Below are 16950 nucleotides of genomic sequence, written 5' to 3'. Positions count from 1 at the left end.
TTATGGAACCATAATTTATCTAGTTGTCTCACATGGGTTTATATATCAGTGGTTTTACAGCTGCTAACTGCCAATCCTTTTACCACAGCTTCCATTCTTTCTTCAGCCAGATTCTACCATGTAGAAATTCTTCAAGAAATTTTAGATGTTGTAATTGCTCAGTACTTTCCTGTCCAAGAACATCTGCCTGTTGCTTTTATTCTTAAACTGCCCGGTATAATCTTCTTGGATATCAATTTCTTTTCGTCAGAACTTTGTAGCTATTACTTCACTATCTTCTGCCACTCAGTTCTGCTATGTAGAAGTTTAAAGGCAGTCTTTCTCTTTTACTCTCAGGAAGATTTCACTTCCTGAATTTGTGATTCTTTTACTTATCCTTGAACTTCTAATAACTCAATCAGGATCTGTCTTGGTTTTGGTCATTTTGTATAAATTGTTCCTACAACACAGAATGTTCTATCAATCTACAGAGTTCTTCCTTAACTTGAAGAGGGAAAAAATTTTTTTATAATGAATAATATTTCTGTTCCTTTACCAGATTCTCCATCTCAGAAACGTATGTTCTTATCATATACTTGGTGATCTTTATTTGTCCTCCATATTTTCAACTTCTTCCTAATTGCCTACATCTTTGTCCTTTCCTTCTGCATTCACTGATTATCTCAAGACTTCTTCCACAACAAAAGTTAACTTTTAACCACATCTACTTTACTTCTTGTTCTTTCTCATTTTATATATTGAATTTATAATGGTGGGCTTGGGAGCACTTGAATGTCCAGTCTATTGTTTTATCTCATTTTGTCTTTTTTTTAAATAATAATAATAAAATTTTTTTAATAATTCATTATTTTAAGTTCACTTATAGTGCACAGCACTAATGGAGCATGTTCTCAGTTTATGTTTCTTTACACACAAGGGTTTTACTTTCGGGATACCGTGTTGCTTTCCAGGAATATATCTGCCTTGTTCATGCTATTCCGTATCCTCCTGCTCAGGTGCACACACTGTGGCAGCCCTATCCTGTCCCACTCATGGAACAGCATGTGTGGGTTTTCCTTGGTCATTTCCACTTTGCCTGGCATGTGTTTGTCTTCTCTGTGCCACAAATGGAGGACAGGGTATGGCTTTCTATATACCCTGAGCTGCAGCCTGAGTGAGGGAGCAGGGAAGTAGAGCAAAGGAGAGAAAAACTGGCTGGGGTCTAATAGCCTTTGCCAAGGATTCCGGCCCACTCTATTAGCCAGACATGTAAACCAATCGCGAGAGTCTGGCCCATTACTTTACAAAATGGCTCACCATGACTGCCCTTCCTGCAGCCCCTGAGAAACTAGGAGGGCATAATGGGAATTCCTAGGCAAACCATTCACCACCCCCATTTAAATCTTCTCCAACCTGTCCATACTCATAAGAAATCCTAGGATTTTACTTTCTTTCCTGAATACTGCTTTGAGAATAGAAATAAAAAACAGAAGGCCAGACATTCAAAATTCTTCTAATTCCTTCCTTGAATCCTACTCTTCCAAGTTAATGGCAGTGGATGTATGCCTTCCTTGTATATAAAGGGTGTATTTTTAGCTTTTTTTTTTAAAGCAATGTATTTTTGTATATTTGCTAGATTTTTATGGGAGGAGGTTGATCTGAATTCTCTTCAAAAACTTCACCAAGAAACTTATTGTATAACAATTTTAAATAGAGTCAAATAATTTCAAATCTTTCATCATCTTAAAACCTAAATAGTAAACATATTCTTAAAACAAGAAATCAGGCTCCTTATAAAACTACTGAAATAAGAAAGCTGGAAAGGAAATTTAATAAAAGTACTTATGTTTTAAAATACTTTAGAATTCATATAAATAACATCAAAAACGGAAAGTGAAAAAATGACAATACATGCCTCAAAAATAAACAGGATCATAAGGAACTATTATGAAATGATATGCTAACAAATAGGATAACGTAGAAGAAATGGATAAATTCCTAGAAAAATACAACCTATTGAGATTGAGTCAGGAAGAAATAGAAAACCTGAGTAGACCAATAACAAACCAATTGAAGAAGTAATCAAAAACCTCCCAAAAAGAGAAGTCTAGGATCAGATGGCTTCACAGCTGAATTCTACCAAATATTCAAAGAAGAATTAATACCAATTCTTCTTAAACATTTCCAAAATATAGAGCTAGAGGAAATACTTCCAAATGCATTTTATGAAACCAGCTTTCCTTCGATACCTAAGTCAAAGACAGCAAAAGAAAAGACAGCTACAGACCAATGTCTCTGATAAGCACTGATAAAAAATCCTCAATAAAATAATGGCAAACCTGAACTCAACAACACATCATTCTAAATCATAACCAAGTGGGATTATCCCTGGCATGCAAGGCCAGTTTATACACAACAATCAACAGGATACATCACATTAAGAGAAGTAATAAAGACATTGAGAAAAGAACCTGAACAGACATTTCTACAAAGAAGACATAAAAATGGCCAACTGGTATATGAAAAGGTGCCCAACATCACTAATCATAAGGAAAACACAAATTAAAACCATCGTGAGAATATCACCTCATAGCCATAAGGACGGCTATTCTCCAAAAGACTTGGGATAAATTTTGGCAAGGTTGTGGAGAAAAGAGAACCTAGAACACTGTGGGTGGGAATGTAGCCATTACAGAAAAAAGTATGGAAGCTTCTGAATAAATTAAAAATAGACCTACCATATAACCCGGCATCCCTCTTCTCTGAGTATATGCCCAAAGGAAATAAAATCAAAACCTCATAAAGATATGTTCACTGCAGCCTTAGTCATGATAGACAAGATATGGAAACAGGCCAGACCCAGTGGCTCATGCCTGTAATCCTAAGCACTTTGGGAGGCCAAAGCAGGAGGATTGCTTGAGCCTAGGAGTTCAAGACCAATATGGGCAACACAGCAAGTCCCTACTCCTACGGAAAAAAATTAAAAATTAAGATATGCAAACAACCTAGATTAAAAGACAAACAGATAAAGAAAATGTGAGGTGTACGTGCAGGCGTGCTTGTGTGTATATATGTATATATACATATACACAATGAAATATAATTCAGCCTTAAAAAAGAAGATCCTGCTACTTGCCACAACATGGATGGACCATGTTGAAATAAGCCAGATACAGAAGGAAAAATAACTGTATTATCTCCTTTATGTGTGGAATATTTAAAAAATAAATAAGCTCAAATACACAGAAATAGAGAATGAAACAGTAGTTACTGTAGGGGAAATGCGAAGATGTAGGTCAAAGTATACACAATAGCAGAGGTGTAGCATAAGCAAGTATAGAGATCGAATGTACAACGTGAGGATTAAAGTTAATAAAATTATATTGTATTAGGGATTTTTGTTAAGTAAATTTTAGCTGCTCTTATAACCAAAAAAAGTGTGAGATGACAGATATTTTTATCTGTTTAAGTACAATAACCATTTTACTATCTATATGTACCACGTATCGTGTAAACCTCAAATATATAAAACAGAATTTTATTTTAAAAAATAAATGTTAAAAACCATTCCTGGGCCGGGCGCGGTGGCTCACGCCTGTAATCCTAGCTCTCTGGGAGGCCGAGGTGGGCGGATTGCTCGAGGTCAGGAGTTCGAAACCAGCCTGAGCAAGAGCGAGACCCCATCTCTACTATAAATAGAAATAAATTAATTGGCCAACTAATATATATAGAAAAAAATTAGCCGGGCATGGTGGCGCATGCCTGTAGTCCCAGCCACTTGGGAGGCTGAGGCAGAAGGACTGCTTGAGCCCAGGAGTTTGAGGTTGCTGTGAGCTAGGCTGATGCCACGGCACTCATTCTAGCCTAGGCAACAAAGCGAGACTCTGTCTCCAAAAAAAAAAAAAAAAAAAAACCATTCCTAACTTGAGGGCTATACAAGAAACAGACCAGGCAGGATTTAGTCAGCACCAAATGGCCTTAGTTTGCCAACTCCTGTCTTGGGTAATCAAAAAAGTAAAAAACAGCAAACAAACAAAGGAATCTCAATGCAGAAAAGGGACAATTTGAAATAATGATATCAATACTGAAAAAAAGAATGACTCAAATGTTTGGGTAACAAACCCTTTTGCAAGCCAAACAGTTTCTCATTCTTTGCTTACAATTGTATTGAAGGAGAAATTAGTTAAGTTTTTAGCTAGTAGATCATAAAAAGTAATTTTAGATGTTAGATCATTGTGATTATTAGCCTAGAACTTGGAAGCCATTCAGAAAGTTAAGTAAAATTGCAGCTACAAAATTCACTTCATTTCTATCTACTATGTCAACAATAATCTTTGCTTATGTCTTAAAAATAAAAATTCGCATAGAAACTTGTCTCATTCCAGTAATTAATAAAATTAATCAAAAATTATAAGAATTGGGGGAAAAAGTCCGATGTTAGTAAGATATATATTTTAAATAAAATTTAATGTTTTGTCTTTAATGATGTAACAAAATTTATATATATTTATGTTGTTTTGTTCAATTGTCTACTACTCATTGTCATAATAACTTAATCCAGAGTAAAAGTCTTAAACACTCAGAGCCTAATAGTCTAAGGAAATTTAAATAAATGTCAATTTCAATTTCTAAAAATATTTGTGGTAGAAATACAAGAGTGATCAATAAAAAACTATTAATAATAAAGTATATTAGTATAAAATTTTACTGGAGAAGTAGAATGAAAATAAAAGTCCAAGGAGTTGAAGGAACAATATAGAATTGCCTATTGTCAAAAAAAGAGTGGAAAGTAAAAACAAAAACCACATCATCATCTCAACTGAATGAAAAAAACATTCAAAAAAGTTCAATATCCTTTCTTAATAAAAACTCTCAGTAGTTAGGAGTGGAAAGAAAGTTCCTCAACATAATAAAGACCATTTATGAAAATCCCACAGCTAACATCATAAGCAATGGGGAAAACTGAAAGCTTTTCCACTAATAGCTGATAAAAGGCAAGGATGCCCACTATCACCACTGCTTTTCAACATAGTACTAGAAGTACTAGCAAAAGTCATCACACAAAAATCAATAAAAGGCATCCAAAGCAAAAAGGAAGAAGTAAAAGTATCTCCATTTACAGATGACATGACCCTACATTTAAAAACAAACACAAAAAACCCAAAGATTACACACACACACACAAAATTACTAGAACTAATAAAAGAATTCAGTAAAGGTGCAGGATACAAAAATCAACACACAAAATCACTAGCACTTTTCGAACTCCTGACCTCAAGCAATAAACCCGCCTCGGCCTCCCAGAGTGCTAGGATTACAGGCGTGAGCCACCCCGCCCAGCCTCACTAGCACTTTTTATACACAAATAGCAACCTAACTGAAAAAGAAATCAAGGAAATGGTCTCATTTACAATAGTATATAAAAAAATGAAATAAATACATTTTCTTGGTTAAATAAGTTTAACCAAGAGGGTGAAAGATCTGTATACTGAAAACTATAAAACACTGATGAAAGAAACTGAAGACACAAATAAGATATCCTATGCTCATGGATCAGAAAAATATCGCTAAAATGTTCCTACTACCCAAAGAAATAAACAGTACAAATTTAACACAATCCTTATCTATATCTCAATGGCATTCTTCACAGCAATAGAAAAAACAATCCTAAAATTCATACAGAAGCATAAAAGACCCTGAATAGCCAAATAATTCTGATAAAGAAAAAAGTTGTAGGCATTACACTTCCTAATTTAAAATTATATTACAAAGCTATAGTAATCAAAACAATATGGTGGTGGCATAAAAACAGACACATAGATCACTGGAATAGAACAGAGAGCCCAGAAATAAATCCAAACATATATGGCCAACTAACTTTTGACAAGAACACCAAAAAGATACAGTGAGGAAAGGATAGTTTTTTGAATAATGCTGGGAAAACTGGATTTCCACACGCAAAAGAATGAAACAGGACCCTTATCTTATACCATACACAACAATCGCAATGGATAAAAGGCCTAAACATAAGAACAGAAACTATAAAATGCCTAGAAGAGAACACAGGGGAAAAGCTCATGAACATTGAACTTGGCAATGATTTTGCAGCTCTCACACCAAAAGGGCACAGCATAAAAGCACAAATAAATAAATGGGACTACATCAAACCAAAAAATCTCTGCATAGCAATCAAGAAAATTAAACAGCAGCCTACAGACTGGGAAAAAATATTTGCAAACCATATATCTGATAAGAGGTTAATATGCAAAATTTATAAAGCGCATACAATTCAGTAGTAGAAAAACAAGTAACCTGATTCAAAAATGGGCAAAAGATCTGAATAGACATTTCTCCAAAGAAGACAGAAAAATTGCCAACAGGTACATGAAAAGATGTTCAACATCATTAATCATCAGAGAAATGCAAACCAACACCCCTATGAGATACCCCTATACCTGTCAGGAGGAATATTCTCAAAAAGCCAAAAGATGACAAATGTTGGTAATGATGTGGAGAATAGGCAACTCTTGTATGCTGTTGATGGGAACATAAATTAGTATAACTATTATAAAAAAAGTGTATGGAAGTGCCTAAAGAAATTAAAGATAGGCCAGACAAGGTGGCTCATGCCAATAATCCTAGCACTTATGGAGGCCAAGGGGAGAGGCTCACTTGATGTCAGAAGTTCAAGACCAGTCTGAGCAACATAGCAAGACCCTGTCTATACAGAAATTTTTAAAAATTAGCTGGGCATGGTGGTGTTTGCCTGTAGCCCCAGCAACTTAGGAGACTACAGCAGGAGGATTGACTGAGCCCAGGAGTCTGAGGCTGCAGTGAGCTATGTTGATGCCACCGTACTCTAGCCTGGGGCACAGAGTGAGACACTGTCTCGAAAGTAAGCAAATAAATAAACTAATAAAACAATTAACATATGACCTAGCAATTCCTCTTCTGGACATTTACTCAAAAGAAATGTAATCACCACTTTATAAAAGATACCTTCACTCCCATGTTCATGGCAGTATTATTCACAATAGCCAAGATATGGAAACAACCTAAGTGTCTGTTGATGGATGAATGGATAAAGAAACTGTAATATACACACATACCCAGAAATATTATTCAGCCTTATTTTAAAAAAACGAGATTTTGCCATTCACCACAACATGGATGAGCCTGGAGGACATTAGGCTAAGTGAAATAAACCACACTCAGAAAGGAAAATACTGCATGATCTCACATGTGGAATCTCAAAAAAAAACACCCCAAAATAATAAACAAAACCAAATTCAAAATACACAGAAAACAAAACAGTGGTTATGGGGGGGACTGGAATGGGGAGATGTATGTCAGAGGATACAATGTAGCAGATATGTAGGATGAACAAGTCTAGAGTTGCACAACATGAGGTAATACACTTGTGCTATACTTGGAATTCATATTAAATGAGTAGATTTTAGTTATTCTAGCCACAAAAACAAAAAAACAAGGGTAACTAAGATGACGGATATGTTCATTTGCTTCACTACAGTAACCTTATTACTATCTATATGTATTCCAGAACATCATGTTGTACACCTGAAACACAATAAAATGTATTATTAAAACACTTTAGATTTCCAGTGAGAATGAAGAAAAGAAAGCAGAGATGGTAAGCACAATAAGAAAAAAAGAGTAACCTACCATGTATAAAGCCTACAGTACCAGATAGAATATTCACTGTTACTTGAGGACAATACCATTACGATTCCCTTTTTCTTTTTTGAGACAGTGTCTCTGTCACCTCTGCTAGAGTGCAGTGGCATCGTCATAGCTCACAGCAACCTCAAACTCCTGGGCTTGAGCGATCCTGCTGCCTCATCCCCCAGCAGCTGCAACTATAGGCTCACACCATCATGCCCAGCTAATCTGTTCTATTTTTAGTAGAGACAGGGTCTCATCCTTGCTCAGGCTGGTCTCAAACTCCTTACCACAAACGATCCTGCTGCCTTGGTCTCCCAGAGTGCTAAGATTACAAGTGTGAGACACCAAACTTGGGTGATTCCCATTTTTATAGGTATGAAAACTACAGCTTGCAGAGTCTAAATCTGTGATTTGTGACACTGGCTGCAAATGGGAATCACCTGGGAAACTTCGGCCATAAGCTAATGTCTGGACCCAACCCCAGAGATTGATTCAATCGTTCTGTGATGGGACAGACTGGGGCATCCCATGCGGTTCTATTAATAATACGCAGCCCAAGCTGAGAACACCAGTAGTTTGCAGAATGTGACCAAGGCCACACAGCTGATCACAATTCAAACCTAGGTCTACTTCACTTTCTACTACATAATATTAACTCTAAATTCTGGAAACAAGTTTGAACAGCTTGTTAACTATTGTGATCAAACAATACAAAAGGGCTCACCAATACAAACTATAAATGACTACTTATGGCTTGGATAATAAAATACTGAAAATAAATACATAATAAAATAAATGACTTATGAAGTACATGCACACTTCACAATTACAATCCTTCATGGAAACATAAAAGGAACTCCATTACCTGTCAGAACCTGGGTGAAATTCTGAAAGCAAGGAAGGTCGTCTTCGAAGCTGTTGCTGCTGCTGTTGCTGCAAGAGCTGTGATGCCTGACTGACTTCAAGATGAGAAGATCGATAATCAGGGACTGCAAACTCCTAGTATTAAAACCATAAATTAGTTATTAACCAAAAAAGGGAACAGCATCATGAAATCAAACCAAGTATAACGGTAGTTATGGGCCACTTAGTATGTGAAGAAACAACCATGACAATCAATCCTTCATTGATCTAATTCTTCCCCCAAAATCTAAAACAATCAACATTTTACCTGTATATCACTAAAAAACAACCCAAAATGAAATTTCAAGTTCAACCTACATTGATTCATTCCTCTAATAACATACCACAATAACTCCAGTCTCTTATATAAAATCTCAAACTCATATGTTCAATATGAAATCCTAAAAAGTATTCTAATCCCAAATTCAAAATGAGTATGCTAGAAGAGTCACAGAGGTCATCTAGTTAAATCCATGTACAAATGAAGAAACTTGCAGTTCAGAGAATCAACCTGAGTGTTAAGAGTAACAATTTTTCCATCATAGCTAGGTGGGTGTTTTTATGTATTTTTTATATGTTTTCCTTGTGGATTTTTTAAAAAATCTTCTTTTAAAAATAAATCCATGGTGCTAACTCAATCATAAACAGATAGTTAAACAGAATTATTAAATAGCCCAGGAATTCCAGTCCTAGGTATATAACCCAAAAGAATTAAAAGTTTATAACCACATACAAAATCTTTAACACAAATTTTCATTGGCACATTATTCAAAATAGACCAAAAGTGGAAACAACCCAAATGTCCATCGACTAAGGAAGGAATAAAAAATGTGGTATATTCATACAATGGTATATTCAACCATAAAAAGGAATAAAATACTGATATAAGCTAGAACATAGATGAACCTAGAAAACATTCTGCTAAGAAAAAAAGCCAGACACAAAAGGCTACAAGTTATTATTACATTCATATAAAATGTCTACAAGAGGCAAATCCATAGAGACAGAAAGAAAACTGGTGGTTGCCAAAGGATGGAGGTTAAGAGAATTGGAACTAACTGTTTCTAAGTACAGGGTTTCATTTCCAGCGATGGAAGTGTTCTGGGATTAGATAATGGTGATAGTTGAAAAACATAATAAATATACTAAAAGCCACTATATTATACATTTTTAAATGGTGCATTTTCTATTATATAACTTCCATGTCAACAAAAAAAATTTTAAATCATAAACAGATAAAATTGAGCTGTCCAGGCTGAAACATGGAGGTCCAAAGAAAATAAAATACCTAGGGATATACTTAACAAAGGAGGTTAAAGATCTCTACAATGAGAACTATAATACAAAACACTGATCAAAGAAATTGCAGATGACATAAACAAATAGAAAAACATCCCCTGCTCCTGGATTGGTAGAGTCAACATCATTAAAATGTCCATTCTGCCCAAAGTGATTTACAGATTCAACTCAATTCCTATCAAAATACCAGCATCATATTTCACAGATCTGGAAAAAAAACCCTAAGCTCCATTTGAAACCAAAACAGGGCCCAAACAGCCAAAGAAATCTTAAGTAAAATGAACAAATCTGAAGGCATCACATTACCTGACTTCAAATTATACTATAAACCATAGTAACCAAAACAGCATGATACTGGTAATAAAAGTAGGGATGTAGACCAGTGGAACAGAACCCAGAAATAAAACCACCTACCTACAACCAACTGATCTTCGACAAAGCAGACAGTGGGGAAAAGAAGCCCTATTCAATAAATAGTGCTGGGAAAATTGAATAGCCTCATGCAGAAGAAATGAAACAGAACTTCTATCTCTCACTATATCTGAAAATTAATTCAAGATGGATTAAAGACTTAAATGTAACACATGAAACCATAACAATTCTTGACAAAAACATAGGAAAAACTCTTTCAGACATCAGCCTAGGCAAAGAATTTATGACTAAAACCCGAAAGGCAAATATAGCAACAACAAAAATAAATGGGACTTAAGTTAAAACGCTTCTGCACAGCAAAGGAAATAATCAACAGAATGAATAGACAACCTACATAACGGGAGAAAATATTCCTAAAGCTATACATCCAGCAAAGGACTGATACCCAGAATCTACAAAGACCTCAAACAAATCAGCAAGAAAAAACAACCCCATCAAAAAGTAAGCAAAAGACATGAATAAAAGTCTTTCTAAAGAAGATAGACAAATAGCCAACAAACATGAAAGAATGCTCAACATCACGAATCCTTAGAGAAATTCAAATTAAAACTACAATGAGATACCACCTTACCCCTATTGGAATGGCCATTACTAAAAAGTCAAAAACAATAGACATTGGTGTGTATGCAGAGATAAAAGAATACTTATACACTCTTGGTGGGACCTCAAATTAGTACAGCCTCTATGGAAAACAGTATGGAGATTCCACAAAGAAATAAATGTGGATCTACCATTCAATCCAGCAATCCCACTGCTGAGTACCTACCCAAAGGAAATGAAGTCATTTTATCAAAAAGACACTTGTACCCAAATGTTTATCACAGCATAATTCACAATTGCAAAGACAGGGAGTCAACCTAAGTGCCCTTCAATTCATGAGTGGCTAAACAAAATATGGTGTGTATGTGTGTGTGTGTATGTGTGTATACACACACATACACACACACACCCCACGGAATACCACTCAGCCATAAAAAGTAATGAAATAATGTCATTTGCAACAACTTGGACCATTATCCTAAGTGAAGTATCTCAGGAATGGAAAACCAAACACCATATATTCTAACAAGTGGGAAATAAACAACATGTACACACAAAATGATATAAAGTACATGAGAAACCAAGAAAGGGGGAGGGTGCGAGGGTGGGTGAGGGATAAAAATTTACCCACTGGGTACAATGAACACTATTCTGGTGATGGGCCCTGACTTATGCATTATACAAAATATCCATGTAATAAAAATATTTGTACTCCCTTAATTCTTAGAAATTTTCAAAATGCTTAAAACATAAAAAATAAAAAGAAAGGATAATTAGAAAAATAAATTAAGAAAAAAAAAAGAGTCCAGAGCCCTTTTCTACACATAGATAACAGTAACAGTGAAACATGATTCACAGATATTCTAAGAAGAAATCTCAGATACAAAGTTGAAAACATAACAAAGAAAAACAAAACACTGAGGACAAAACAATAAAACCATTTCAAATTTTTTAAAACACGCAAAAACAAAAAGAATTTACATCCAAGGAAACAGATAACATTAAATAAAAATACAAAAGGACACAAGAGTATTAATACCCTCAAGAATCAAATAGCAATCGAAGAAATCTAAAACTTAATAATCGAAATTAAACAATAGTTGAACATACACAGCAGGCAAATGAAAGCTAAGACAGAACTGGGGAATTCTCTCAAAACACAGTAGAGCACAAAGATATAGAAACTACAGAAGCAAAGTTAAAAATGGAAGCTAGAGTCAAAAGTTCAACATCCAACATCCACAGGTGAGAGATAATATTCTAAGAAATAACTGAACAGCATTTCTCAGAAGTTAAGAAAGACATAATCCTCAGATCTAAAAGGGCCTAAGGGAAAAGCAGGATATATTTTAAAAATAAATCCACACTGGACACACAAAAAAATTTTGAAAATCAAGGATAAAGCAAAAACTTTATCATAAGTGCCAAGAAATAAAAAATAGGTTTCCTACAAAGTAATAAGGACCATAATAAAAGTAGACTTCTCATCAGCAACACCGAATAGAAGCAAACAGACAACAAAAGTCACAGGCTGGGCTAAGAATAACTTCTGGAAGAAGAACAATTAGAGGGAACACCGAAGCAAACAATTCCAGCAGCTCACTCAGGGCCAGAACTCATTCAAATTTCCTTCAGCAAGAGTGAAGAAACCTCACTGAATATTCGGGACACCTGGTAGATACCCCAGAAGAAACAAGCTCAGAAGTGGGAGATAAATCAGACTTAGAATAAAGACTACTCTAGATTTGCCATAAGAGTTGAAAAACAAGCCTCAAAAGTAACTCAACTGCCTACCAGGGGAATCCAACTCTCTTTATAGAAATACAATAAAAGCCAGCACTTAAAAAGTATAAAATTCACAATGTTCATATTCAAATCAAAAATGAAAAATCCAGTATCTGCAATGAAAACATCACTGGATGAAATTTATACAAGGTTGAAAACATGAGAAAAGATCACTGACCATAAATCCATAGCAAAATGAAGCTAATGAATTTAAAAAAAAAAAAAAAAAAAAGGCAGGGTGGGGGGGGGCAGGAGCAAGAGAGGACCATTGAGCTGTAGGGTAAGATGGAATGTGAGTAACTGTTGTCCCAGATGGAAATTAGGGAGAGAGGAGACAGAAAGAATATTTGAAGAAATCATGGCCCCAGACTGCCCAAATTTTATGAAAATTATAAATCCACAGAATCAAGAAGCTTGGTGAATGCCAAAGCACAAAAGGGTACATAATATTAAATAATCAAGGAGTGGAAAAACAGTGACAAAGAGAAAAATCTTAAAAGTAACCAGAGGGGGGGAAATATATTTTATATATAAATGAACTAAGATAAGAATAACCATGAGCTTCTAGTCAGAAAACACACAATCAAAACACAATGAAATGACATCTTTCATTTCAGTGCTGAAAATAACTGTGATATTAGTTCTATATCGACTGAAAATAGTCTTCAAAAATAAAGTTGAAATAAAAACTTTTCCAGGCAATCAAAAGCTGAGAGAATTCATTGCCAAGCATCCTGTACCAAGAGAAATGAAGTTCTCCAGGTGAAAATATAATGATATCAGAAGGAAACTTGAATATATGTAAAGGAATGAAGGATGTAAGAAATGGTATATATGTATGCAAGTATAGACGAAAGAAAATAAAGAGCAGAAATCAGTGAAATAGAAAAAAAAAAAATAGTGAATATCATTGAAGCCAAAGCTAGCTCTTCGAAGAAAAGAATCTACCAAGTTGATAAACCTCTAGATTGACTCATTAAAAAGGAATAAAACACTTATTGTCAACATGCGGAAGAACATCGCAACACATCTCAAAGACATGAAAACAATGAGGGAATGCTGTGACAATTTATGTCAATAAATCTGATACCTTCAACAATAAAACTCACCCAACTGGACTTATAGCTGGATATAGCACCTGTAGCCCCACTAGTCAGGGGTGGGGTGGGGTCCTGAGGATTACCTGAGCCCAGGAGTCCGAGGTTACAGTGAGCTATAATCATGCCACTGCATTCCACCCTGGGTAACTATGTCTAAAAACAAAAACCAAAACTTGAGTTCATAATTTAAACTCTTTCCACAAAGAAAATTCTAGGCCCAATGACATCGCTGATAAATTCTATCAAGGATCTAAAGAAGAAAAAAATACCAATCCTACGAAAGCTAAACCTCAACCCTTATCTCACATCACATAAGAAAATTTAATTCAAAAATGGATCATAGACCTAAATGTAAAACCTTACATTATAAAACTTAGAGAAGAAAACATAGGTGAAAATCTTAGTGACCTTGAGTTTGGCAAAAACTCCTTAGTAATGACATAAAAAACACAAAATATTAATATAAAATACAAAAATAATTGAACCTGATAAAAAGTAAACACATATGCTCTCCAAAGGAAACTGTTAAGAAAATAAGGCAATACTTCTTTAAATAATCTAGATATAACATATAGATACATGTTTTCAAAATAATTCCATTAATAATAAAAAAAATTGGAACAGATAATTGGATAAACAAATTGTGGTATATCCATACCCAGCAATAAAAAGGAATGAACATACAGGCATAGATAAATTTCAGAAATATTATGGGAAGCAAAAGAGGCCACAGACAAGAGTTCACCTGAAATTCAAACAAATACAATCAATTATGACAAAGTAGATCAGTGGTTTCCTGGGAGCTGAGGTTAATAGGAAGTGGGGAAGACCGATCTAGGTAGGGTACCAAGGAACTTTCTAGGGTGATATAACTGTTCTTTATCTTCATTTTAGTAAGGGTTTTGTGGGTATGCAAGTTTGTCAAAATTTGTTACAACATACAATGAGTGCATTTTATTATAAACTAAACTACAAAGTTGATTTTTTAAAAAGCAGCAACAACAGTCTAGAAAATTAGTAATCAGATGAATATTGGTGTAGGGAGGCCCCACAAGCAATATTCAACACTCAATCATGATAAAAATTCTCAAACTAGGTACAGAAAGCAACTTCTTCAACCAAAAAATAAGCATCAACAAAAACATGCAACTAACATTATACTTAACGGTGGGGAAAATGTTACCCTACATAGGAACAATGTAAGGCTGTCCATTCTCACTGTGTAATTACCACACTCAGGCGAGTCCTCAGTAGCATCCAGTAGTACTCAACTGTATTTTGCTGAAAAATCTGCTTGTTTATTCTCTGAGATGACCATTTTTCATTCCTTCCTTTCCTATTTTCTTAAAACCTCTTACACTCCTACCCCTGGTTCACTCTGAGCTGACCATTTCATCTCATATTTTATTTTTCACAAGGTAAATCAATCATACAACTCTTCCTACCATACCTGCAAATCTCAAAATGGCAGAAGCTTTTATGCTGGCCACCACTCAAGAGAGATCAAGTTATCTGGCCAGCTTAAAACTCAACCAGAATTTGGAATATAAACATAGGTCTTAACCCAGAAACTCTAGGCAACTGATACTTTTCTATTTATCAACAACTCCTACAATCAAAAGCAAAGACACATTCAATCACCTAGCATAAAACCATAGTAAGAAGACAGGGATAATTAACTCCCAACCTCTGCTTCCTCATCTTTGAAAATGGTTCTTGTCATTAAAAAAAAAATGTATTTGGTTTCTCACCAACAAATGTATTGAATAGGAAAAGTAAAGAAAAACACAAAGTACATACACGATTGCATACCACCTGTTCCTTACCTGCTGGTGGCGGGTGTTGGGAAAAGTATACTGGACAGAATGGGGAGGGTAACGACTTTGTTCTGTGCTAAATGCTCCTTGGTTGGGAGGATAACCCGAACTTGACATTATCAGTGGAGAAGTCCTCACCAGGCTGTGAGATCAAGTCCAACAAACAATCATGTTTCTAGAAAACCACCTAAACAGGCAAGAAAACATAGAATGCGTAAGAACTAAACCACCAAGTATACTTCTAATAAATTATAACTATAGCTACATAAATAAAACCACAATGACGAGTAACAGCTTTTAGTCACCTATTTAATAAATATAAGTTAGAGGTTCAAAAAACATGAGTCACCTCCTTTATGCTTAAAAAGGGGTCTTTAATATATGATAAATATAATTAGCTATATAAAGTAAAACATATGAATATAAAATCTTAGCACAGGACCTGGCACACAGCAGCTATTCAGTAAGTATTAAATAAATGTATTATAAAAACAAAAGACACATGGTTCTAAATTTTATGATTGTGAAAAAGTCAATTGTAGGCCAGGCACAGTAGGTGATGCCTATAATCCTAGCACTTTGGGAGGGCTAGGCAGGAGGATCACTTGAGCCCAAGAGATCAAGACCAGCCTGGCAACACAGCAAGTCCCCATCACTGCAAAAAAAAAATAAATAAATAAATTGTAAGAAAAATGCAAGAGTATTTATAAGGTAAGCATTTGTGGCAGAGGAAATATCGTGTTCATCCCTTAACAACATTAAAGTCAATATGAATCCTACAATCAATGGCATTTTATGGTTTAACTAGCAGCACTTTATCTTAAAGGTAAATAACATCTTTTGCTGAAATACAGTATCAGAGAGTTACTGCATCAGTAAGTCTTTGGTTTCTGTCCTAAATTTTCCCCCTAGAAGGCTCTCTGGTAATTGCAGAAATTACCATTTGCTTTGTTCCCCTTTGATTTGCTCCTTAACTCTTATTTTAAAGCAAGGAAATTTAGAACACTAATATTCTCAAAGTGATTTCCAATCTGAAGTGCTTTAAAAGATCAAGTAACATTTGCAGTACTTACAAAATCCCTGACATACATATGTAAATTAGGAATAAAGATATCATAAGTACAACCTCAAAAACACAAATAAGATATCTTTAACTCATAAACTATATATTTTTTTATTTTTCTTTACAGCAAAGACATCTTAAAAAGGCAAACCACTATCCATCAACGGATAAAGAAATTGTGGTACATATACACAATGAAATATTATATGGCCATAAAAAAGAATGAAATCCTGCATTTGCAACAACAGATGGGACTGGAGAACATTACATTAAGTGAAATAAGCCAAGCACAGAAAGACAAATCTCGCGTGGTCTCACAAATGTTGGAAATAAATAGTAAAACAACTGA

At 34.8% G+C, this 16950-nt stretch overlaps 1 protein-coding gene across 14 annotated transcripts in view; it reads right to left on the bottom strand.

The window, feature by feature from the left end:
• The window catches only part of NCOR1 (nuclear receptor corepressor 1), a 159346-nt gene that overhangs the window by 125750 nt on the left and 16646 nt on the right, over window positions 1-16950 (bottom strand). For 13 of the 14 annotated variants that reach the window (XM_012737872.2, XM_075994019.1, XM_012737879.2 and 10 more), the window contains exons 2-3: window positions 15548-15725; window positions 8528-8661 (exon numbers count right to left, since the gene is read on the bottom strand). In XM_012737872.2, the coding sequence (XP_012593326.1) occupies window positions 8528-8661; window positions 15548-15655 (242 nt within the window). In that variant the 5' untranslated portion in view covers window positions 15656-15725. The remainder of the gene's footprint in view (window positions 1-8527; window positions 8662-15547; window positions 15726-16950) is intronic. The other variant, XM_075994021.1, reaches the window with a different exon arrangement.

Source organism: Microcebus murinus, chromosome 18 (assembly GCF_040939455.1).
Source record: "Microcebus murinus isolate Inina chromosome 18, M.murinus_Inina_mat1.0, whole genome shotgun sequence".
NCBI classification, from domain to species: domain Eukaryota; kingdom Metazoa; phylum Chordata; class Mammalia; order Primates; family Cheirogaleidae; genus Microcebus; species Microcebus murinus.
This window is presented reverse-complemented; position numbering and strand designations above follow the sequence as displayed.